Source organism: Dermacentor variabilis, chromosome 6 (assembly GCF_050947875.1).
Source record: "Dermacentor variabilis isolate Ectoservices chromosome 6, ASM5094787v1, whole genome shotgun sequence".
Lineage (NCBI taxonomy): Eukaryota > Metazoa > Arthropoda > Arachnida > Ixodida > Ixodidae > Dermacentor > Dermacentor variabilis.
Window position 1 is genome coordinate 197,332,290 of NC_134573.1, and position 26,043 is coordinate 197,358,332.

Consider the following 26,043-nt stretch of genomic DNA (forward strand, 5'->3'; position numbering starts at 1 on the left):
ATCTGTTGGCGCAGGACAGGGGTAATTGGAGATCTCAGGGAAAGGCCTTTGTCCTGCAGTGGACATGAGGCAGCTGATGATGATGATGACTAAATAGGACATGGAACTAAATGTAGAAAAAACTGCTTCATGAAAATAATAAGGTTCACAGCTTATCATACCATTACCACCTTTCTACTCGACCCCTTAATGAAGTAAGTGTGTATAAGTACTTTGGTGTCGCAATAATGAGCGTCTTAAGCTGGAATACTTATGTTTCTAAAGTATGCACACCATTATTTAGTAACATCTCCTATGACAAACTAAAATGTGCACCTGCTTCTATTATACTTCTGGCTTGCACGATTATTAGACCAACATTGGAGTACGCATGCACAGTTTGGGATTCATTCATTAATGCTGCCATAATTACTGTCATTCATTAACATTGCTGCCATGGAGATGATTCAGTGAAAAGCTGTCTGATTTATGTTCTTGAAATTCCGCAATACTGGCTCTCCTACTTCCTTAATGAACAATCACAGCATACCAGTACTTGAAGCTCAGCTCGACTCTCTGCTGGGGAAGTTTGTTTCTCTGCTGAAAAGTAACAAGCTGCCAGTGAGCCTTGATCCATATCTAAAGCCCTTAACAACCTGACAAACAAGGCATCACCATGCACGTAATCGCTTTCTGCGCAAGGACAAACATATTAAAGTGAAGCTTTCTTTGCCTCTTTTTCCGACTTACCCATTGCTGCTGCTGCTGCTGCTACTACTGCTACTACTGCTACTACTACTGCTGGTGCTGCTGCTGTTGTCTGGCACACTGCATACTAGACAGGAGCAAAGTGACGCGAGAAACTCGTTTGGACCTTTGGCACCGCATCAAATGCACACAACGCCCTCTGGAGCTCCCTGGGCGTCGCCACATTAGCTTCTTGACAGTTTAATTATCCGTGAACCCCCTCAAAATCATTGTAGGAATTGCAGCACTTACCTTTCTACTAATGCGCGAGTTCAGAGGGGCCATAAATATAATTGTAGAGAGGAGGGGGTAGAAGAGGCAATTCCCATACATATATACAAGGGGGAGAGAGAACAGGGGAGGTGAGAAGGCAAGGAAATGCTGCTACTATAGACACGACAGTGGTTGCAGGGAAACTGGATAAAGTTACGTTCAAGGTACGGTACAGTAGGTTTCTACTATTTATGAAAGATAAACAACATGCAAATGTGTCAAGTGGACAACTTACGCAGGGCATACAGAAGCATGGCCGCTTTAAAGCACACCTCAGTGTCCAAGCAACACTACGGAAGCAGGCGCACATCAAATCACCACTTCTGTGCCCGCCGTGGCATTTTTTGTACTATACATTTTTTTTTCTTGATATAGTTCATTGTGTATTACTCCTCACCCCTTTTCATAGACTCTAGATCACTTGACATAGCGATCTTTGGGTTATTTTTGTGCACTAAATATTTTTACTTGATGCATTTTATTGTGTATTGTCCCTCCTGCCTGGGCCTGATGGAAGCTGGCAGTATTGTATAAATAAAAAAGAAGTCACAGTTTCACCCGAAAGGCAAAGCATCGATTGCGATAGCAACTTAGTACACACCTATACGATGTAAGGATAGTAGTTTTGTCGGATGTATGAACTTGGGAATGTCCGCTTGCTAACTGAATTAACAAGTATGGTGTAAGCATGCACAGGCAAACATGAGTGCATCACACTCGATGAATGTGGGCACCTGCTGTCAAAACACTGATGTGAGTAAGTATGGCAGCAGCAGCGGCAAAGTGACCTTTGTGCAGTCTTATTGCTTCAACACAAGAGCGGCGACAACACATTGCGCACAAAGGTATGAGCCGTCTGCAGATCCCTTTCAAGATACGGCGCACGCACCCGTGCAAAATACACACTTGTTGGCAGAGTTGAAGCCGCCCCCCCACCCTTCCCTCCCGCACTGCCTCCCCGCTTTTTATCCATATATTGCGTTCGAGTTTGAGCCACGCAATGCACAATTGCTGCCAGAGCGCAACACCCCCCCTCCCCTCCCCCCACGGCCTTTTGCACAACAGAAGACGGCGCTTTTGCTCTCCCCTTTCTTCCTTCGCGCATGCCCGATTGAGCTGCGATCGCTGGCTTCCTTCATGTGCTTTCACTCGCACATCTTACGACGCGTGGTAATGGTGTTATCGCCCTTGGACTTTATACGGAACATCACGGTGATGGTGACAACAAAAATGCACCTGGTGTGTCCATATAATTGATAATAAATGAACAGACGTGTGGTTGCTCTGACAGGACAGAAAGTGACTCTTGACGTTCCCTCTAGAGGAGTGATCGGTGCTGGTGTTGTGGGCAGAAACTTGAGCTTACCTCATCTATTGACGCCTGTGCACACTGTTCCTGAATGTTGCAGAACATACTACTGCCACTTCTGCTGATTGCTGATACAGTGGACCCCGTCTGTATGAGCTTTTCTGGAACACACAAAAATTTTGTATAATTCGGGCATTATATAACCTTACCAACAAAAATGATGTCTGTAACACAGTAGTGCAAACAATCACAAAAGCATTTATTGCACCTTTCATAGATCAATGCCTGCTAGCCGAGTTGCTATCCACAAAACATGCCGATGGGCGCGTGACAAATCTAGAAGCCCGACTCACCACGACCGGATAACGAGCGAATATGTTCGCCCCATGCTGGATCCCAACGCCTGATCGTTCGCATGTACGGTCACGCGAACGGTGGCGCGTTCGAAAGCGGCCACGCGAGACAGTCTCGCAGAAGCATGGATCAGCGTGCGCGCGGGATGTACACCGTGCTCGCCGGTCCGCAGCCCAAGAGCAAGCGCCTTGTCTTTCGGTGCCCAAGTAACCCCCGCCTGTGGCGTCGTTAGCAGCGCAACACTCGCGCCATCTCTCTTACTGTGCCTCCACCACTCCGACCGCCACGGGCACCAGGCCAGGCGGCGAAGCCGGATTACAGGAGACGCGAGCCGTGCGAAAAAGCAACATATCAGGGGACACGTGAGAGTCGTGCATCCCCACAAGTTGCAAGTAGCGCTCTGTGGTGTGTGCTTCTCTTCTGTGTGGGTTGTCCAAATGTTGCGCAATTGAGCCTCTAATATGCTATACCAACACGCCCAGTCTTCAACTTTGGCAACTTTCGTTATTCTTGTCAGAGCATCCAGTTTTTAACTCTAAGAGAGCGCTTAATTATTATGCAGAAGTAAATTTTTGGAAATTGTCAGTCAGTCAAAGAAATTTATTGAAAGGTCTTGCGAGTTTGTGGGACAGGCAAAAGGTCCCACCTAGGTGTCGGCCAGGAGTTCTTGAGCCCTCGCAGCTTCCTGGGCCTGCTGGACTGCCCAAAGTTGATCGTCAAGGGTAGAGCTGAGCAGCACAGTCTTCCAGTGTGCGTGGAGGTGATCGCGAGAGGCTGCATTCCCATTATTGTTTGTTATGCCTCGCCATTCCCATAGTACATGTTCCAGAGTGTCTCTAGAACCACAGTTCTTGCATTTAGCGGTCTTGCATTTATCTGTCTTGCATATGCCTGGGTAAGCAAGGTGCGAGATCAGCGTTCGGATAAGTTCTGGTCTGTAACTGCTGCCTTTCGACAGACTGCTTTTTCCTGAGCTTTTGGCCAGGTGGCGAGAAAATGCACCTTTGCAGTTTGAAGTGTTGTGTGATGTCATTAAATTTGGTCCTACGATCCTCCCATTTGCCTTCCTCTCCATCCTTGTTCTTGGGAGACGCTAAGGTGCCGACCCTATTATCGGCCGTGGCTCAGTCCTCAAGCCCTCGAGCCATGTCATGCGCCGTCTTATTATTATTGCTGTCTCCTTGCAAGGTCTCCGGAGGTGTGAATAGGTGTCCATATTAAATAAACATTCCTTTCTTGACTTTTGTTACCTACCATCAGGATTCGTAGTGCTTCCGGAGAGATTTGGCCATTAACGAAATTTTGTACTTTCGCCTGAGAGTTGCTGGCTATTACGTCCGTTTCGGTCTGTGATACTGCTAGCGCAATACCTATCTCCTCCGCAGGCTCGATTGCTGCTGTGCTTGCCGTAATGCATGTTTTGCATTTCTTTTCGTGATCAATTACAATGGCTGTAAAGCCACACCTGTGCTTGTATCTTGCCGCGTCTACAAAGACTGCTTCTTTACTATTCCCAAATTTCTTTTGTATGTCCATTGCTGTGCCTTCTCTTCTACCTTTATGATATAGAGGGTACATGCTCTTTGGTAAGGTGGAGCGGTTATCGTATTCCTGACATCATTCGGGATGTCCACTTTGGTTCCGTATTGAGTATGGTACCCGATACCTAGTCTTTCTAGTATGTGTCTTCCTGCCTTGGTCTTAGAAAGGCATTCATATTGTGCTATCCGCTGTGTCTCTAAGAGCTCATCCATCGCGTTGCATAGGCCTATTTATATTGACACGTGTACTTAACTTTATCGGGCGACCACGTTTCGCTGCCTAACAAATGTTATTGCACAGCGCAGGACGTGCCTGCATGTAAAAGAAGTTTCTGGAATGTTATTGATGGTTCCATCCACTGTCTTTCACTGCAACTTGTGTAATCTGATTGCATCTATGCGCAATGCGAATAGTGTAGAACTTTGTGGAAGACACGCGGGTCCCAGTGGTTAATCTGGAACATTCGACGACCGATCTATAAAAGCCGACGCGCTTGACCCGCTGGTCAGATTTTCGACGATCGCCAACCGTGTTCGCCGCTATCGTTGTGCTATAAGTGTAGCCTGTTTTGTGGGGCACAGGTTAGCCCAATAAAAGTTAGTTTTGTCGTTCACAGTATTGCTACTGTGTTCTTCGTCACCACCACGTGACAATATTACCCTGATGGTACTAGTGCTGATTGGAAGTCCTACAACTTGGTTATAAATTTTCCTATTTAAGCATTTTAATTTAATATTTCCTGCAGCATAAATAAATAAATAAGTAAATCTAATATAGGGTGCGACATATACAATCCTACTGATAACGAGCGCCTCCACCAATCTGATCATGTTTCCTACCTTCATTCCACTGTGTCTCTATTGGCTATCCTTTTGGTCAACCTCATAACTTGAGGTACTGTTCTTTTGAATTTCTTAATGGTTTCTCCATTGTTGCCTTTTGCTTTAATGAGTAGCCCCAAAACTCTGATTTTATCGACCTTAGGTATGGGTTCATCATTGGCGGTCTTCATTTGTATGTCCGTTTCTGGATTGTCTGCGTCTCCGTAGCTGTCTGGTTTACGGCCCCTCCGTGTCGGCCTATACAATACTATTTCAGATTTTTCCACCGAGCAAACTAATCCAGTTCCCTCTAGGTATTGTTCGTCTGTTTCAGTCTGGCTTTGGAGTGACAGTTCTATCTGCCCATCATTACCCTCCTTTACCCTTGGGGTAATATCATCAGCATATATAGTGTGGTTGAGGCCCTCACTTTCGTGTAGTTTCGCTGGTAACCCGATTAATGCCAGATTAAACAGCATCAGCGATATCACTGCCCCCTGTGGTGTTCCATCACTACCAATCTCAATTTCTTCCAAGGCGAGGTCCCCCACGCTGATGTTTACCTTTCTACCAGTTAGTAAGTCACGAACATAATTGTATGTTCTTCCTAATCCAGCTCTTCTAGGCTGCTGAGTATTGTTGTGTGTGTTACACTATCAAAAGCTTTCTATAAGTCTAGGCCAAGGATGGTTCTAGTGGATCTTCCTGGGTTGTCTATGATTTGGTGCTTAAGCAGGAGCATCGCATCCTGCGTGGAAAGATTTCTTCTGAAACCCAGCATCGTGGAGGGGAACAGGTCCCTGTCCTCAAGATAGTTGGTTAGTCTCACTAGGGCCGCAAGCTCCATGAGCTTTCCAATGCAAGATGTGAGAGATATGGGTCTCAGATTCTGCAGCTGTAAGCACTTGCCTAGCTTAGGTATTAAGATCATGTGTGCTGTCTTCCATTGTTGTGGTATTTTGCTGGTTTTCCAGCAGTCATTAATATATTCTGTCAATTTTGTTATATACTTATTGTCTAGGTTCCTTAGTATCTCATTTGTGATTCCGTCTCATCCAGGTGCTGATTTAGCATTAAGTTTTTGCACGGCTGCCTTTACTTCTGCTTCACTAATTTCCCTGTCAGGTTAGTTGCTGTCTACTCCTGTATAGTCTGGGTTTATAATTGATCTTGCCTGAGACATGTATTTCCCTGTAACCTCTCGTAGAAACTCTTGTTCTGAACCTCTATAGGCATGAACTACCTTGTTAATAGTTTGCTTGTATGCAGGTACCTGAGAAGGTTCCATGTCTTTGCTAGCTGTAATTGATTATCCGTGTTACTACATATCTCCTCCCATTGCTGCTTACATAGTTGTTGTGCATGCTGCTATATCTCTGTTTAATCTGGCTATCCTCCTTCTGATTGCCCAGTTGTGTTTCTGACTATTCCATCTTCTTCGTAGCACTTCCTTAGCCCCCGACATGTGCAGGGGCCTACTGTCTATTGACCTCTAACTGTGCTTCTGATGGAACTATTTGCGTAGCTGCGGTTATGTCTTCCGTTAGCTGTTCAGTTGATTCTTCTATGTGTTTAATTTATCCGCTGGTATCCTCTCTAATGTTCCGGTACTTATCCCAGTCTACAATTTTAAGTTTCCTGCTCTTGTTTTTATGCGGTCCCACCCCAACTGTTATTTCTATGATACTGTGGTCGCTGCCCAGATCTTGCTGTGTATTTATCCACTGCTTGTACTTGTTTTTGGTGAAAGTAAGGTCTGGCATAGTGTTGACGCAAACAGTGGTGCCTCTCCTGGTGGGAGCTGAAGGATTGGTTACGAGGGTTAGGCCCTCCTGTTGTGCATACAACCAGAGGTTTCTGCCTTTGGGACTCTCGAATTAATAGCCCCATGCTGTGTGTTGAGCATTAAAGTCTCCCCTGATTACTATAGCCTGATTACCCGCTATGGCGAGAGTTTTATGAAATAGTCTTTGGAATTTGTGTTTTTTACACTGTGGGTTACTGTAAATGTTGAGGAGAAAGAGGCTGTTTGCTAATTTCTGTGTGGGTATAATCTCTATTAAGACATTGTCAATATCCCTAATTTCCATGTCGTATTGCACGACCATAAAGTTTCGCTTTAGAGTGTTTATGGCCTTTGTGTACCCTTCGGCACAACTAAACGGTTTGTATCCTGATCATTTTGCAATTTCGTGCGTTCCTTGTATCATTATGATATCTGGGCTTTCTTTGCTAATCAGGCACTGCTTGTAGATTGAATCTTTTTCTATGGTATCGCCTACAATTTTGTTGTTGGATCGTGTATGTGTTGCGTCTATCCATGATGACGTTACAGTTTTCCTGCTCCCTTGGTTAGTACCGGGGTTTTGATGTAGCACCACCCCCACTGGATTGTGGTCCTCATGCTACTGTTCTTGTTTCTCTGTCCGCGACACGGGTCACTATCACATTAAGCTGCTGCTGTATTTGTTGCAGGATTCTTGAGCCCATTTCCTCTATTTTTGCCTCGATTATTTGCTCGACTTCTTCCTGACATTCCGGAAGTATACTAACCAGTTTGGTCTTTTTCTCCCTGTTTCCCATTGTATCTTCCATGGTTTTACGTTTAGCTGGAGTAGCTACATTCTCCTCCATGTCTGTTTCCCTTTCCTGTTTCCTGTTTCTTTGTTTTTGTTGAAAAAAAAAGATGGTTACACAAAGCCTAGGTTACTTTAAAAGCTGTTATCGGTCATTTCTTGACAGCCATCATAACCTTTGCAGGGACACATTATCCACCAAGTTAGTTAATAAAGCTGAGCTAATTAAACGTGGATATAATTGGCTAATTCTTGTACAAAAAAATCTATACTCACTTAAGTATCCTTACTTGATTTGAATACAAAATCATGAGCACTTGTCTAAGTTACCACTTTAACTTAAAACTCCACCTTAGTCCACTTTGCTCTAACTTGTACCAACCTTAATCCACTTTAATCCACCTTAATCCACCCAAATCCACATTTAGCCACCTTAACCCACCTTGCTCTAGTTTGTACCAACTGGAATGGAGAGTCAATGTTTTTGTGTGCTAAATGTTATTTTTTGGTGTATTTCATTATCTGCAATTGTGTACGAGCCTTGTGAGTGGGCCTGCCACAGGCTAGCAGTAAAAAAAAGAAAAAGAAAAAAAAACACTTCAGAGCAACACTTTGCATGCCATCATGTGCTGAGTGGCATGCTGCATGCACCCAGGTGGCTGACTTTGCACACAAGTCTGTGATGCTCCAGCTCTGCATCGACATCCATGCTCCGACTGTGCTGGTGCCCCAGAAGTCTGACTCTCCCAACTTGGTGGTGCTTAGCCTGGGAGACCTGAGCATTGAGAACTTCTTCAAGGAAATCTTGCTGGGCCCAAAACCCGACTATGTGGACAATATCTTGGTGCGCCTCAGCTCACTGCATATGACCAGGTGAACCAAATATTAAGTCTGACATTCTTGTGCAAGGTTCATAACTCGGGCACTGCATTTTCAGTTTTTCCCACACATGGCGCTTCGAATCAAATTTTTCTTGGGACGTGTCCAGGAGCTTAGAAGAACTTGTTGTTGGACGAGTTGGTGCACATTCATCATCATCATCATCATCATCATCCTGGTTAAGCCCACTGCAGGGCAAAGGCCTCTCCCATACTTCTATAACTACCCCGGTCATGCACTAATTGTGGCCCTGTTGTCCCTGCAAACTTCTTAATCTCATCCGCCCACCTAACTTTCTACCACCCTCTGCTACGCTTCCCTTCCCTTGAATCCATTCCGTAACCCTTAATGACCATCTGTTATCCTCCCTCCTCATTAAGTGTCCTGCCCATGCCCATTTCTTTTTCTTGATTTCAACTAAGATATCATTAACTCGCGTTTGTTCCCTCACCCAATGTGCTCTTTTCTTATCCCTTAACGTTACACCTATAATTCTTCTTTCCATAGCTCATTTCCATTCTTCTTTCCATAGCAAACAGTTTTATAACTGCGCGAACAAATGACCACAGAGAGAGAGCACACCAAGACAGGTGCCTGTCCTTGTGGGCTCCCTCTCTCTGTGGTCGTTTGTTCGCGCAGTTATAAAACTGTTTCCAGGAGCTTGTTGTGATCGTAGATCGTGCTTCACCTGCAGAGCTACTGAGGGCATGTAGTTGACTTGCCTATATCAAGCAGCACGAGGCGCTGTGCCGACAGTTTGTTCCTCAGCTACATGCTTTCTACTGAACGTATTTAGTAACTTGTAAGAATTGGCGACGAGGGTACCCGGAGTAACATGTTTTCTTGTTTTGTTCTAATATTCGTTGGCTGGCTGTGTCAAGAGCTGTCATGGCTAAATAATAACCAGCAAGTGGATAATAATCGGAGAGACCGGCTTGTACATGCTATTCAAGACGATGCAAAGAGAAGGCATTTGCTGGAAGACTTCATACTGGAGCAGGCCATCAAAACCATCACTGGTATGGAGGCCGCCGTCAAGGTTATGCAACTGTTGAGTAGACATGCATTGGTGGCAGACATGCACCGGTAGCAGACTTGCACTGGTGGCAAACGTGCACCGGTGGCAGACATGCACTGGCTGTCACGAGAAGACGATGCTGTTGGCTCCTGTCACCGCTGAAGCAGTCAGAGCGAGTTATCATGCAAGTTTTGCAACCTTCATTGCTGTTCATGCAGAAAAAAAGGTAATGCAGTGAGAAGGTGCCCAGCTGCATGAGAGGCGGCAAAAAATCCGGATGCTCCGCAAAGGTGCTTCAGCACCAGCAGACGACATGGGGAAGGCAGCGAGTTCCGTAGGCCTAAGGCATGCCTGCCTAGCACTGGCCGAATACACTGTGTTGGTGGTTGATGAAAGCAAGAGAGTGGCGAACCATGATTTATGATAGCTTAGCAGTGTTTCTAGCGGGCTCGAAAACCTGTAAAAGTCAAAGAAATTTTAAGAACCTAGAAAAGTCATGGAATTGCCAGGGAATTTTTATTTTACCGATGAGAGTCGTGGCTGAGGGGAGTCATGGAAAATGACCAAGTGAATTAATGTTGGAAGTTCTCATAGGTTGGCTGCCTTGCAAAACCATAATCTGACCAAAAGATTGCACGCATATCTTGATTGGCCCAAGGCAATCATAGAGAAGTAATTATGAAAATTATAACGAACTTTTTTAACTTGAAGAGTCAGACAATTGATCTTAAAGCAAGACATTCTAAGAGTATTGATAACTGGTTGGAGAGTAATGAATTTGTTCAGAGTAACAATTCCTGCAAGGTTCATCCAAAAAACTGAAATTGAATTGCAGAAGAGCGCAACTTTCTCGACTTCAGCAGACGGCACGTGATTGACGTGACTGTTACTGTCTCGCCGTCGGGTGACCACGAAATGAGCATCCTCATACAGGTGCGACCTTGCCAGCTTCAGGCTCAGTTGACTAAACTTGCTGCAGATGATTGCCTGTCCTTTTACATCATCATCATCATCAGCCTGGTTACGCCCACTGCAGGGCAAAGGCCTCTCCCATACTTCTTCAACTACCCCAGTCATGTACTAATTGTGGCCATGTTGTCCCTGCAAACTTCTTCATCTCATCCGCCAACCTAACTTTCTGCCGCCCTCTGCTACGCTTCCCTTCCCTTGGAATCCATTCCGTAACTCTTAATGACCATCGGTTATCTTCTCTCCTCATTACGTGTCCTGCCCATGCCCATTTCTTTTTCTTGATTTCAACTAAGATATCATTAACTCGCGTTTGTTCCCTCACCCAATGTGCTCTTTTCTTATCCCTTAACATTACACCTATCATTCTTCTTTCCATAGCTCGTTGCGTCGTCCTCAATTTAAGTAGAACCCTTTTCGTAAGCCTCCAGGTTTCTGCCCCGTACGTGAGTACTGGTAAGACACAGCTGTTATACACTTTTCTCTTGAGGGATAATGGCAACCTGCTCTTCATGATCTGAGAATGTCTGCCAAATGCACCCCAGCCCATTCTTATTCTTCTGATTATTTCAGTCTCATGATCCGGATCCGCAGACACTGCCTGTCCTAAGTTGATGTATTCCCTTACCACTTCCAGTGCCTCACTGCCTATCGTAAACTGCTGTTCTCTTCAGAGACTGTTAAACATTACTTTAGTTTTCTGCAGATTAACTTTTAGACCCACCCTTCGACTTTGCCTCTCCAGGTCAGTGAGCATGCATTGCAGTTGGTCCCCTGAGTTACTAAGCAAGGCAATACCATCAGCGAATCGCAGGTTACTAAGGTATTCTCCATCTACTTTTATCCCCAATTCTTCCCAATCCAGGTCTCTGAATACCTCCTGTAAACTTGCTGTGAATAGCATTGGCGAGATCGTATCTCCCTGCCTGACGCCTTTCTTTATTGGGATTTTGTTGCTTTCTTTGTGGAGGATTATGGTGGCTGTGGAGCCGCTATTGATATCTTTCAGTATTTTTACATACGGCTCGTCTACACCCTGATTCCGCAATGCCTCCATGACTGCTGAGGTTTCGACTAAATCAAACGCTTTTTTGTAATCAGTGAAAGCTATACATAAGGGTTGGTTATATTCCGCACATTTTTCTATCACCTGATTGATAGTGTGAATATGGTGTATTGTTGAGTAACCTTTACGGAATCCTGCCTGGTCCTTTGGTTGACGGAAGTCTAAGGTGTTTCTGATTCTATTTGCAATTACCTTAGCAAGTACTTTGTAGGCAATGGACAGTAAGCTGATAGGTCTATAATTTTTCAAGTCTTTGGCGTCCCCTTTCGTATGGATTAGGATTATGTTAGCGTTTTTCCAAGATTCCGGTACGCTCAAAGTCATGAGGCATTGCGTATACAGGATGGCCAGTTTCTCTAGAACAATCTGCCCGCCATCCTTCAACAAATCTGCTGTTACCTGATCCTACCCAGCTGCCTTGCCCCTTTGCATAGCTCCCAAGGCTTTCTTTACTTCTTCTGGCGTTACCAGTGGGATTTCGAATTCCTCTAGACTATTCTCTCTTCCATTATTGTCGTGGGTGCCACTGGCACTGTATAAATCTCTATAGAACTCCTCAGCCACTTGAACTATCTCATTCATATTAGTAATGATATTGCCGGCTTTGTCTCTTAACGCATACATCTGATTCTTGCCAATTCCTAGTTTCTTCTTCACTGCTTTTAGGCTTCCTCCATTCCTGAGAGCATGTTCAATTCTATCCATATTATACTTCCTTATGTCAGCTGTCTTACGCTTGTTGATTAACTTCGAAAGTTCTGCCAGTTCTATTCTACCTATAGGGTTAGAGGCTTTCATACATTGGCGTTTCTTGATGAGATCTTTCGTCTCCTGCGATAGCTTACTGGTATCCGGTCTAGCGGAATTACCACCGACTTCTATTGCACACTCCTTAATGATGCCCACAAGATTGTCATTCATTGCTTCAACACTAAGGTCCTCTTCCTGAGTTTAAGCCGAATACCTGTTCTGTAGCTTGATCTGGAATTCCTCTATTTTCCCTCTTACCGCTAACTCATTTATCGGCTTCTTATGTACCAGTTTCTTCCGTTCCCTCCTCAGGTCTAGGCTAATTCGAGTTCGTACCATCCTATAATCACTGCAGCGCACCTTGCTGAGCACGTCCACATCTTGTATGATGCCAGGGTTAGCGCAGAGTATGAGGTCTATTCCATTTCTAGTCTTGCCGTTCGGGCTCCTCCACGTTCACTTTCAGCTATCCCACTTGCGGAAGAAGGTATTCATTATCGACATATTATCCTGTTCGGCAAACTCTACTAATAACTCTCCCCTGCTATTCCTAGTGCCTATGCCATATTCCCCCACTGCCTTGTCTCCAGCCTGCTTCTTCCCTACCTTGGCATTGACATCGCCCATCAGTATAGTGTATTTTGTTTTCACTTTACCCATTGCCGATTCCACGTCTTCATAGAAGCTTTCGACTTCCTGGTCATCTTGACTGGATGTAGGGGCGTAGACCTGTACAACCTTCATTTTGTACTTCGTATTAAGTTTCACAACAAGACCTGCCACCCTCTCGTTAATGCTGTAGAATTCTTGTATGTTACCAGCTATATTCTTATTAATCAGGAATCCGACTCCTAGTTCTCGTCTCTCTGCTAAGCCCTGGTAGCACAGGACGTGCCCGCTTTTTAGCACTGTATATGCTTCTTTTGGCCTCCTAACTTCACTGAGCCCTATTATATCTCATTTACTGCCCTCTAATTCCTCCAATAGCACTGCTAGACGCGCCTCACTAGATAACGTTCTAGCATTAAACGTTGCCAGGTTCATATTCCAATGGCGGCCTGTCCGGAGCCAGGGATTCTTAGCACCCTCTGGTGCGTCGCAGGTCTGACCGCCACCGTGGTCAGTTGCTTCGCAGCTGCTGGGGACTGAGGGCCCGGGTTTGATTGTTGTGTTCATATAGGAGGTTGTGGCCAAGTACTGCACCAGGGTGGCCAATCCTGCTCTGGTGAAGGAGTGCGTTACCGGTTCTGGTCACTGGGATCAGGCCACACTCCAGGCCTGTTTATGCAATTTTATCAACTCGCGGATTTTTTGTTTTTTAATCCGGTGGAAAATTGCGTGGCACCGGGATTCGAACCACGGACCTCTTACACGCGAAGCGGGTGTTCTACCTCTACGCCACCGCTGCACCCCTGTCCTTAAGTAGCCCTTAACAGCTTCGCTGTTAAGGGCTACTTTTCTCACTATCGTGTCCGAGTGTAGAAAAATGACTGTCATCATCAGCATTGGCTCCAGCGTCGTCGTCTTCTTCCATGGCTGGCTCTGTTGGCACCCTCGGCACTACTGCACGAATGTGCTCATGCCACTGCTGCAGCGTTCATCGTCATAATTAATTAAGAATCACAAAGACATAGCCAATACTTGAGAAAGACCTTAATGAACCGTTGGAATTTACCCAGTGATAAAGACCGGGGCCGCACGTTTCAGCTTCACTGGTTAACCATCTGTACATAGTGCTTGGGCTGACATTTATTTTTTTAATTTTAAATTTTATTTTTCTCTTTGCAGCCATAACACACCATTTTAATGTATAAACTGGATGAAAAGGCAAGATTATTGTCACCTTTACAAGCATATGACAAAGCCTCCTAAAATAAATTCCTCTGTCTCTCATCTCCCTGGGTTTTGTGGCGATGACTGCTTATACAGGGGCATCTTAATCCTGATTGAAATAAGCACATCAGCCTGCTTCCTGCATTGTGAAAATGCCAACTGTCGTCTTCCAAAAAGACAGTCTGTTCATTTTTCTTTTTTTGCTGTGGACGGCTGTTTGATGGTTGTTGCTTAAGGATGTTGAACCTCGTGAGTCAATAAAATCATACACCATCAATCATGGGTTGGTTTTGTTCCGTCATTTCTTCAAGAAGCCTTACTATAATTATGCGATGAACCCTATCCCAGTCTGGTTTTCGCACAATAGACTGGAATGACAGTGCTGGAAGAGAGCACAGCTCAGAGACACCTACACGTTTAGGGTTTGTGTGGTGGAGTCGCGCATTGCTTTGTTGGTGGGCTGTGCCATACAAATGTGTGTATTTCTTCAGCGAATGTCAGCAGTCAATTTGTCACATAAGTTAACAGTGTTGTCTAGTGGAGAGTATCAGTGTAGGCTGCTTAGCTATGAGGTAAGCTGTGTGAGGAGAAATGGTAAACATCCATAGTGACTGCATGCTGACTCCAGCCCCTGAGTTCAGCAGGATTCATGTAACAGAGCATTACTGAACTTCCTCCTTGAACCATAGTTGCATCCACTGTCCGAATCAATGTCCTGTAGCAAGAGCTTGTCTTGCGTGCCCCAATGCCATACATCCGATGTGGTTGGGTATCTTGAGCCAGGTGCAGTTCCTGAACGCTGAATTCCAAGTTGCTTTCAAGAAGAGTCATGTTATAGATACATCCTTATTGCAGATTTTTGGTCAGAAGACTAAAAAACTAAAACTCACATGAGGTCCACCTCAATGTTAGAAAATGCTAGAACAGACATGTCTGTGTGATTATCAGTGCACAGTTGTTATCAAGGTAATTATTTTACAGCTTTTAGTCCTGTGCTCTGCGCAAGACCTGTACAGCTGGTCAGCAACACTGAGTCCTTTGTTCTATGAGAAATGATCATCACAATGTTCGTAGGATGATTAATTAGAATGTAACATTACAAAAAAAAAAAGAAGAAAGATGCCACAACTGGTATTGAAACAGGGCCGCGTATAACCTGCATCCCAATTACAACAGGCAGGAAAGAAAAAAAGAATCTCTGCTCGTATAACCCGCGGAAATAATTGCATGTGTACTGGAGAAGAACAAGCAGCAGGCACTGCTTCGAGAAAGATTACGACGAGGGGTTGGAAGCCTTGTGTCTGTGTTGCCTAAGCTGTGTGTCCTTTTGCTGCGGTGCTCTGCTACCTGAGGGTTCTACCAATTAAACAATAACGCCTCTTGACATTTGGTGGAGGTGCGGGGTAGAACAACAAACTCAATGTGGCATAAACAGTCTTGTAGGGTGACATGGACAGTAGCTGTTCCTTAGAGCTCAATTGGCTCAGCACTTGCTCTACGTAGCGAAATGGCAGAAAATGGCGTCACGACTTTTCGGAGTGTACGGCGAAGCTGGTTGGCAATCACGGACACTGCGACGCCCATGTCGACAAGCTCGTGAGTGGCGATACCTTCAGCAAAAACTTCAATGACGTTCGTAGGGAATAAACGAGGGCTTGAGCAGTTCGAAGAGATCGCAGCTCTTGCCTCCGGAACTGCGCCTTTCAGTTTCCCTCCACAGCTGGAGTGCAGCGGATGATGGGGGACAGGGAACGTCGATGGGGATATGGAAACCGACGAGTGTTGAAGCATTGGGGAACAGGAGATGGAGTGAAATGTGGAACTGCTGGCGAATAGCGGGACTGGGAGTCAGGAGCATTCCCTTGAAGTCTCGCAGTATCAGGAGGGTGCCATCCTCGCCGGCAGCAGAACCGTGCCACATGGCCAGCAAAGCCACACGCGAAGGAGATCGGCCGGTTGTCTTGGGTACACCACGGATTGTCAACAGGGGGCCTATGTTTGGGTGCACAGTTCTGAGCTGGGCTTAGGGGCTGCGGAGGCGTGCAGAAGCCACTTGTGGCCGTTTAGTGCACGACTTCAGGCGGAGGTCTTCGCTTGGTAATGACAGCAGCGTACGTGAGCGGAACCAGCGCTGAAGGTGGCTCATTAGAGAGAGGTAGTGCGTCGCTGACTTGTTCATGTATGACCCGTCCGAGTTCCGGGGACAAAGAGGACTCAGATGACTGGGTAGCAGGCAGCAGTGACAGTTGGCGTGCGACTTCTTCACAAACAAATTGCTTGATTTGGTCGAGGAACAAAGAGTGGGCGGGAGCACCACTGGAACTGTCGGTTAAAGCCGAAACCGTGCCATCTGGCGCGGCAGCTCGGTGCGTAGTAAGGCGTTGTTTGGGGAGCTCATTGTAGCTATGGCACAGGGTAATGACCTCGTCAGTCGTTTGAGGATTCTTCGCCAAAAGCATTTGGAAGGTGTCATCCTTTATGCCCTTCATGACATTCTTGATCTCTTCAGAGTCGGGCATAGCGGGATTAATGCGCCGGCAAAGGTCAACTACGTCTTCAATGTAGCTGGTGAAATTTTCACCCTTTTGCTGAGCGCGACCGTGCAAGCATTGTTCTGCGTGAAGCTTGCACACAGCAGGGCGACCAAAGACTTCTTTGAAACAATGGGTAAATGATGTCCAGGTGGAAAGGTTGGATTCATGATTCCAGAACCAGAGATTAGCGACTCTAGAAAGATAGAAGATGACGTTAGTCAGTTTAGCTGTGTCATCCCATTTGTTATGCATGCTCACGAGATTGTATGACGAGAGCCAATCCTCCACATCATGGTCGTCGCTGCCGCTGAAGACTGGAGGATCTCATTGGCGTAGAGCACCGGAGCAGACGACAGGTGATGCCAGGGGAGGATCGCGCTGTGTGGCATCCTGAGGCATGGTGGAAATGGTGGCTCTCATGCCATCATTCTAGGATGGGACTTCCTCTCATCTCATCACGCTATAATTTATTGTGCCCATGCAGAACTTTCACTGACTCCATTTTGCGGCAGTCTTTCTTAAGATTTGCCTCCACCTTCTGCTCAAGTGTTTATCACCACCGACACTGATACCCCTCCTTTCTCTTCCACCCTTGTACCCGTTTCGTGTGCTCCTTTCTAAGATTACACAGTTCTTTTCACGCCATCTCAACTTGCTGCACGCCGTCATCTCTTCTTGCTTCCCTTTGCCCTCCTTCCCTTTCGCCAGGGCTCCAGCGCACTTTACGTTTCGAATCCATTTTCGTGTCCATCAAGCTTACATTGTGGCGAGTGCCTCGGTTTTCTGACGAATTTGACACGAGTTCTGTCTATGATGTGCCTGATGACTCTACTCCTCTTCACGTTGACGCCATGGCTCTCCCTGTCTCTGCGCCTGCGCCTGCATGTGACCGAACGTTTGCTGCGTCTATTGATCCCAACCTCACTCCGAGTCAGCGTATGCAGATTGTCAACCTCCTTAACCGATTTCAAACTTCTTTCGACCTCCAAAAACAATGTTTAGGACGTACCTCCACACTCGTTCATCACATTGACATCGGCAGCCCCGCGCCTCTACGCCAACGTCCATACTGTGTGTCAGCGACAGAGCACCGTGTCATCGATGAGCACGTAGGAGACATGCTCCGACGCGGCATGAAACAGCCATCACACAGTCCCTCGGCTTCTCTGGTAGTGCTGGTCAAAAAGAAAGATGGGACAATTCGTTTTTGTGTGGACTATCGACGACTCAACAAGATAACCCGGAAAGATGTCTATCCTCTTCCTCGTATCGACGACGCACTGAACTGCCTTCAAGTTGCTGAATTATTTTCATCCTTAGACTTGCGATCCGGTTATTGGTAGTTTCCAGTGGCTGACGCAGACCGTCCTAAAACAGCATCTGTTACGCCCGACAGCTTATATGGATTTACCGTGATGCCCTTTGGCCTGTGTAATGCACCTGCAACGTTTGAAAGAATGATGGATAACATCCTCAAGGGCCTCAAATGGCAGACATGCCTTTGTTACCTCGATGACATTGTCATCTTTTCCCCGGGCTTTTCTTCTCACCTGCTCCAACTCAAACGCGTGTTCACCTTCCTCGCCGATGCTGGACTCCAGCTCAACCTAAAGAAGTGTCGTTTCGCCGCTCAGCAGCTAGTCATCCTTGGCCACGTTGTGTTGAAAGATGGTGTGTTCCCAGATCCAACCAAAGTCCAAGCCGTTGCCGAATTCCCACGACCAAAGACCACAAAAGAACTCTGCAGCTTCATCGGATTATGCTCCTACTTTCGTTGTTTCATCTGTAACTTCGTCACCATAATAGCGCCTTTGACGCAGCTTCTCGCGGGTAACCACGACCTCTTGGCCTGGCCGCCAGTTTGCGATGCCGCATTCATGACGCTGTGTCGTCTGCTAACCTCACCCCCCATACTCTGACATTTTGACCCAAGTGCACCAACAGAAATACACACGGATGCCAGTGGCATTGGCATTGGTGCTGTTCTTGCACAACAAAGTACTGCCTTCGATGAATACGTTGTTGCCTTCACTAGCCCTGCACTCACGAAAGCAGAAGCAAACTATTCCATTACAGAAAAAGAATGCCTGGCTATCATTTGGGCCATATCTAAGTTTCATCCTTATCTCTATGGTCGCCCGTTCAGTGTCATCACGGACCACTATGCACTCTGCTGGCTGTTGTCCTTGAAAGATCCTTCTGGTCGCCCCGCTCGATGGGCACTTCGCCTCCAAGAGTACAATATTTGAGTGCTGTACCGCTCTGGCGGTAAACATTCGGACGCAGATGCCTTGTCTCGCTCATCAGTGTCAGGCTAGCCCAATTATCCGAAAGTACGAATATGCGAGGCCTCCCTCACCGCCACGGACATGCTTTCGGAGCAGCAGAGGGATCAATGGATGGTTGCTATGCTGGCTTTTCTTTCAGACCCATCAGCGCCTTCTACTGGCTGTGCATTGTGTCACCAAGCATACCACTTCCCTGTTCGTGACGGGCTCCTATACCGCCGCAACTACCTCTCAGACGGCCACAAATGGTTACTCATTGTCCCTCGGCACCTACATTCCAACATGTGTGCAGTGTTTCACAATGACCCGCAATGCACACATGCAGGAGTACTAATAACATACATGCACCTGCGACTCCGTTATTACTGGTGCGGGATGTACCGATTCGTCCGCCAAATGTCTGCTCCTGCCTCGCTTGCCAATGCCGCAAGAATACCCCTTATGCCTCGGCTGCACCACTGCAACCATTGCCTTGTCTGGGACGGGCCTTTGACCGGTCGGAGTTGATCTTTATGGGTCCCTTGCAAATACTTCAGTTGGCAACCGCTGGGTGATAGTGGCGATAGACCATCTCACGCGCTATGCGGAAGCTTCACCTCTGCCCAACGCATCTCCACGGGATGTTGCCTGGTTCCTCCTGCGTGACATCATACTTCGCCATGGAGCCCCCAGAGAGCTGCTGAGCGACAGAGGCCGCGTCTTTCTCTCTGATGTTATAGAAGCCCTACTCAAGGAATGCCACGTTCACCGTACCACTACTGCATACCACCCGCAAACTAATGGGATGACTGAGCACTTGAAACACACTCTTGGCGACATGTTAGCCATGCACGTCACATCTGACCAAACCAATTGGGACTGCATTCTACCCTTCGTGATGTACACTTATAATACTGCCACACAGACCACTGTGGGATTTTCTCCGTTCTTTACGGACGCAAGCCTTCCTGCACAATGGATACCATCCTTCCATATCGCCCTGACACAACGGAGGCTACTACCCTGTCCGAATTTGCTGCACACGCGGAAGAGTGCCGAAATCTCGTCCGCACATTTACTTCGGAAGATCAGCATTGACAGAAGCACCTTCGGGATATTTCCTCCTCTCCTGCACCCTATGCCCCTGACTCACTAGTCTGGCTTTGAGTTCCCGCTACCAGTCCTGGACTTTCACCCAAGCTTGTTTCCCAGTACCAGGGTCCCTACCGTGTCATCAGTCAAATGTCTCCTGTGAACTACTTGGTAGAACCGCTTGAGCCGCCTTCCGATAAGCGCCGCAGAGGGCGCGAAATCGTGCATGTTCAGCGCCTCAAGTCGTACTTTGATCCGCCTGTGCTATCTTGCCCGTAGGTCGCCGAGATGGCTCCTCTTCTCCGGGGAGGCAATTTTACTGAAGAAGAATGAGCAACAGGCACTGCTTTGAGAAAGGTGACGACAACGAGTGGCTGGAAGCCTTGTGCCTGTGTTACCTAAGCTGTGTGACCTTTTCCTGCGGTGCTCTACTACCTGAGGGTTCTACCAATTAAACTATAACGCCTCTTGACACATGCAACAACACTCAAATCTTTGCAAAATCAATCAACTTACAGATGCACGGCGCGCCCACGTCATAGCCTGAGCCAGCAGCTCTGTAACCCCCTTCTTTGGCGACACTGATAAAGCTGAATGATCATCAGGAATGATCATCGATGAATCAGTCATGTGACATCTGACGTGAATCAGATCATTTCGCAGGTGCAGCTAGCATTCACACAACAGAGGATGACAGTGCAGCCGGAGCAGCCGAAGCATGGGCAATGGCAATTTTGCTTTTCGCTGCATTGCGAAGTGCTTTGCGTGGACCGAGGGAGTGCCACAGGAACGGGTGACGTATGTGTTTGCCAGCGCCGCAAGCGCTATTCGCTATACACAAAATGCCAACCCATAAAAAGGAGGATAATGAATTAACAGGAAGGAAGGGAGAAAGGAGCTTCAACATGCAGCGGTGGGGTGAGGGCGGGATTTCCTAGGAGAGTTTAGAACGACAGAAAGCTGAGCTAGTTGGTAAGGATTCATTATGCAAATAAAAGTGAGGCGTGCAGACAGGACACAAGAGTAGAGAAGTGGACAACACGAACGCCGGCTATCAACTGAAGGGAGCACTGAGGTGAAAAAAAGAAAGAAGACAAAACTCATCCGCGCATGCTCAGGAATGGTAACACCACATGTCAATCGGGTACACGTGCCGGTCCACGTGAGAGATAACTGTTAAGGCACTTAATCTCTTCCTTATGTAAAGTAATCGAAGGCTGACTCACACATGCACTTCCACCATTATAGATATGCCATGCCTCTACCATAAGACGCGTATCTTCATTCTTACGTCTGTACAATATCGCGCATTCATCTAACTATGGCATGCAGTTACAATCTCGGCAACGTAGCGAAAGATTAGAAGGCGATCCACCGGTTAACGACCTTTTATGTTCCATTAGCCTCTGATTGATACACCGTCCCGTTTGCCTTACGTAGAACTGGCCACTGCTAAGGGGAATTTCATAAACCACACCCATACGACAGTCAGTCGCACAGGCTTAAAAAATTTGCTAGTAGACATGATGTTGATGTTGCTTTCACTGCTCCCAATAAGCTAGGTAAGATATGCGCGGCCGTACAGAATAAAGAGGAGCGGGTAAAAGGCAAAAAACGAACAGATATTTGTCCAGTAAAGCATAATAAGAACAACAGTTTTACTGACTGCAAGGCACAAGACAGGCTTAAGTACCACTGTGTTGTGGCAATGACAGAAGAACTGCGGTTTAGGCAGGAAGGACAGTGTCCTCCCAATCACTTGCGGGTACCACAGGGCAGGAACGATTCCTTCATGTTAGCTAATGAGTTTTTCATTTCAGTGAAGGTGCCCAACATCATACGAGCTGCTTGCGAAGTCCTTCCTCTCTGCAACATTCTTTTGGTTGCAGGCTGCATTCTTCCCGGTGGGACAGAAATGCAATAATGCTTCTATATTTAGAATATAGAAGCCCAGCCAGTGAAAATTAATATCTGGATCCCTCCTTTATCATGTCTTTCATAGTATCACTGTTGCTTTGCAATGGGTTAAGCGCCATGAATCAATCACGTTCCAATTCCCATAAGTTTAAATCATGTGCACTTGAGGCACATATTGTTAGGAGTTGCCACAAGATGGTGACTTGAGGGAAAGGCGCACTTATGTGCCTGAATGGGAAAGTCGAGTGGAAGCTCGGAATGAATAGACTGGACCCCTTGCCTTCGCGTGTAAGAGTGCCTGCCACAAGCAGATAGCGTTTATTGCTTTCTTTTCCGTCGTCTTCCCGGCGAAGTCTCTGGAACACAGCGGCAGACAGCGCAGCTTTTCTTCTCCTTCCTTCCATGTGTTGCTTGTCCTTGACACACTTGAAAGCCACGGGATGCGGCAAAGGGCGCTCACACACATGCACTCACTCGCTTGATCAATCAATCAATCAATCACCACTGTGAGACATTATTGTACTCTTCAGATTCTTTTCAAGTACTTTTCAGAGAAATCAGAAATCATTCTCCTTGCTGCCTTCTTTTTATGTGCTTCTTTATAAAAATAAGTTCACAATCTTTTTGTCTGAACATGCTCACTTACGTGCAAAGAAATAACGGCTAACCTGCACTTAAGTAGATCATACTTTCTGTAGCGAATAAGGATTTTTTAGTATAAGTAAATTATGTATGTAGAAGCACTCTAAGTATTTCCTGAATTTCCTGCTTAAGAGTTAATGAATATGTTTTAGGCACTGTCTCTAGTGCATAGCAATAGTTCATGGTCTGGCCGAGGGTTATTTCTTTTGAAATGTCTGAGTTTTTATTGATTGTTATGAATTTATGACGTCTTTTTTTTCTCTTTAGAGCTATTATTTTGCTTGATGGAAGCACCCAGCCACAGGAGTCGATCCTGGAGCCTATGAAGATGAGCCTTGATATCAAGAGAGCACTGACACTGTTCAACAGAAATGTTATGGAATATGAAATTCGTGGCACAGTGGACCTAGTCAAGGTAAAACATCATGTAGCTTACTAAATAGCTGTAAGATCTAGAATGGTTGCTTTGCTGGGCTAGTTGGTTTATTGCAACTTATGTAACAGTGCGAAACATAAGGAAGGGACGAAGATAGAGATTGAGGGAAAAGAGTGCTCTAAAGACCTAGTACAGTAGACTTTTTTTATTCGACTCTGGCTAATTCAAATTTTTTGTTTAATTCAATCCCCATCAAAGGACCCAGCGAGCACCCATACATTTCTATGGGTCAATACTTTTGTCATTTAGATCTTAAAATTGCCCCTTTTCAGATAATTTGAACTTGGCTGGTCAGCATGAACCTGCCCAACCCAAATCATGACCTCATTTGGGGCACCAGAGAGTGCAGCGCCTGTCTTGGCAGTGCTAGGACACAGTGAATGCATCGAAACACACATTATCTCCCACCAAAAACTCCTACTTTTGATCTGCCCTAGAAAGATAGTCAAGGGAAAAAGGCAGCTGACAGTGTACAATTGCCGTGTTTACTCATTTTAAATTCCTGCATTTTTTTTCAATAAAGAATTAGTACGAAAATTGATGGCACAATCCAATCGGATATGAAACCGTGTTCACGACACCGTACTGTTAAGAGCCACCGTCATTGTCCTCACAAGATGGAGAAGGAACAGGTTCTTGTGCAGGATGGCAATGCCGACACACTGGTTTCTGTATTTTTACAAAAGCTAATTCGAAAGTAAAGCTATTTTACATCTTACAATGGCAGTAACGAAGTCACATCAGGTATTTTCGGCATTCCAGAGCATTGCATGCATCATCATCATCATCATCATCATCAGCCTGGTTATGCCCTTTGCAGGGCAAAGGCCTCTCCCATACTTCTCCAACTACCCCGGTCATGTACTAATTGTGGCCATGTTGTCCCTGCAAACTTCTTAATCTCATCTGCCCACCTAACTTTCTGCCACCCTCTGCTACGCTTCCCTTCCCTTGGAATCCATTCCGTAACTCTTAATGACCAACGGTTATCTTCCCTCCTCAATACGTGTCCTGCCCATGCCCATTTCTTTTTCTTGGTTTCAACTAAGATATCATTAACTCGCGTTTGTTCCCTCACCCAATCTGCTCTTTTCTTATCCCTTAATGTTACACCAATCATTCTTTCCATAGCTCGTTGCGTCGTCCTCAATTTAAGTAGAACCCTTTTTGTAAGCCTCCAGGTTTCTGCCCCGTACGTGAGTACTGGTAAGACACAGCTGTTACAAACTTTTCTCTTGAGGGATAATGGCAATCTGCTGTTCATGATCTGAGAATGTCTGCCAAACGCACCCCAGCCCATTCTTATTCTTCTGATTATTTCAGTCTCATGATCCGGATCCGCAGTCACTATCTGTCCTAAGTAAATGTATTCCCTTACCACTTCCAGCGCCTCACTACCTATCGTAAACTGCTGTTCTCTTCCGAGACTGTGAAACATTACTTTAGTTTTCTTCAGAATAACCTTTAGACCCACTCTTCGACTTTGCCTCTCCAGGTCAGTGAGCATGCATTGCAGTTGGTCCCCTGAGTTACTAAGCAAGGCAATACCATCAGCGAATCGCAGGTTACTAAGGTATTCTCCATCTACTTTTATCCCCAATTCTTCCCAATGCAGGTCTCTGAATACCTCCTGTAAACTTGCTGTGAATAGCATTGGAGAGATCGTATCTCCCTGCCTGACACCTTTCTTTATTGGGATTTTGTTGCTTTCTTTATGGAGGACTACAGTGGCTGTGGAGCCGCTATAGATATCTTTCAGTATTTTTACATACGGCTCGTCTACACCCTGATTCCGCAATGCCTCCATGACTGCTGAGGTTTCGACTGAATCAAACGCTTTCTCGTAATCTATGAAAGCTATATATAAAGGTTGGTTATACTCCGCACATTTTTCTATCACCTGATTGATAGTGTGAATATGGTCTATTGTTGAGTAGCCTTTACGGAATCCTCCCTGGTCCTTTGGTTGACGGAAGTCTAAGGTGTTCCCGATTCTATTTGCAATTATCTTAGTAAATACTTTGTAGGCAACGGACATTAAGCTGATCGGTCTGTAATTTTTCAAGTCTTTGGCGTCCCCTTTCTTATGGATTAGGATTATATTAGCGTTTTTCCAAGATTCCAGTACGCTCGAAGTCATGAGGCATTGCATATACAAGGTGGCCAGTTTTTCTAGAACAATCTGCCCACCATCCTTCAACAAATCTGCTGTTACCTGATCCTCCCCAGCTGCCTTCCCCCTTTGCATAGCTCCCAAGGCTTTCTTTACTTCTTCCGGCGTTACCTGTGGGATTTCGAATTCCTCTAGACTGTTCTCTCTTCCATTATTGTCGTGGGTACCACTCATGCTGTATAAATCTCTATAGAACTCCTCAGCCACTTGAACTATCTCATCCATATTAGTAATGATATTGCCAGCTTTGTCTCTTAACGCATGCATCTGATTCTTGCCATTTCCTAGTTTCTTCTTCACTGCTTTTAGGCTTTCTCCGTTCCCGAGAGCATGTTCGATTCTATCCATATTATACTTCCTTATGTCAGCTGGCTTACGCTTGTTGATTAAGTTCGAAAGTTCTTCCAGTTCTATTCTAGCTGTAGGGTTAGAGGCTTTCATACATTGGCGTTTCTTGACCAGACCTTTCGTCTCCTGCGATAGCTTACTGGTATCCGGTCTAGCGGAGTTACCACCGACTTCTATTGCACACTCCTTAATGATGCCCACAAGATTGTCATTCATTGCTTCAACACTAAGGTCCTCTTCCTGAGTTTAAGCCGAATACCTGTTCTGTAGCTTGATCTGGAATTCCTCTATTTTCCCTCTTACCGCTAACTCATTTATCGGCTTCTTATGTACCAGTTTCTTCCGTTCTCTCCTCAGGTCTAGGCTAATTCGAGTTCTTACCATCCTGTGGTCACTGCAGCGCACCTTGCTGAGCACGTCCACATCTTGTATGATGCCAGGGTTAGCGCAGAGTATGAGGTCTATTTCATTTCTAGTCTTGCCGTTCGGGCTCCTCCACGTTCACTTTCGGCTATCCC

At 46.0% G+C, this 26,043-nt stretch overlaps 1 protein-coding gene across 3 annotated transcripts in view; it reads left to right on the forward strand.

Annotated features, from left to right (window-relative positions):
- Nucleotides 1-26,043, forward strand: part of LOC142586048 (intermembrane lipid transfer protein VPS13A-like) — a 935,034-nt gene that overhangs the window by 253,835 nt on the left and 655,156 nt on the right. For all 3 annotated transcript variants that reach the window (XM_075697293.1, XM_075697294.1, XM_075697295.1), the window contains 2 exons: nt 8,257-8,474; nt 22,836-22,983. In XM_075697293.1, coding sequence (XP_075553408.1) covers nt 8,257-8,474; nt 22,836-22,983 — 366 coding nt within the window. The remainder of the gene's footprint in view (nt 1-8,256; nt 8,475-22,835; nt 22,984-26,043) is intronic.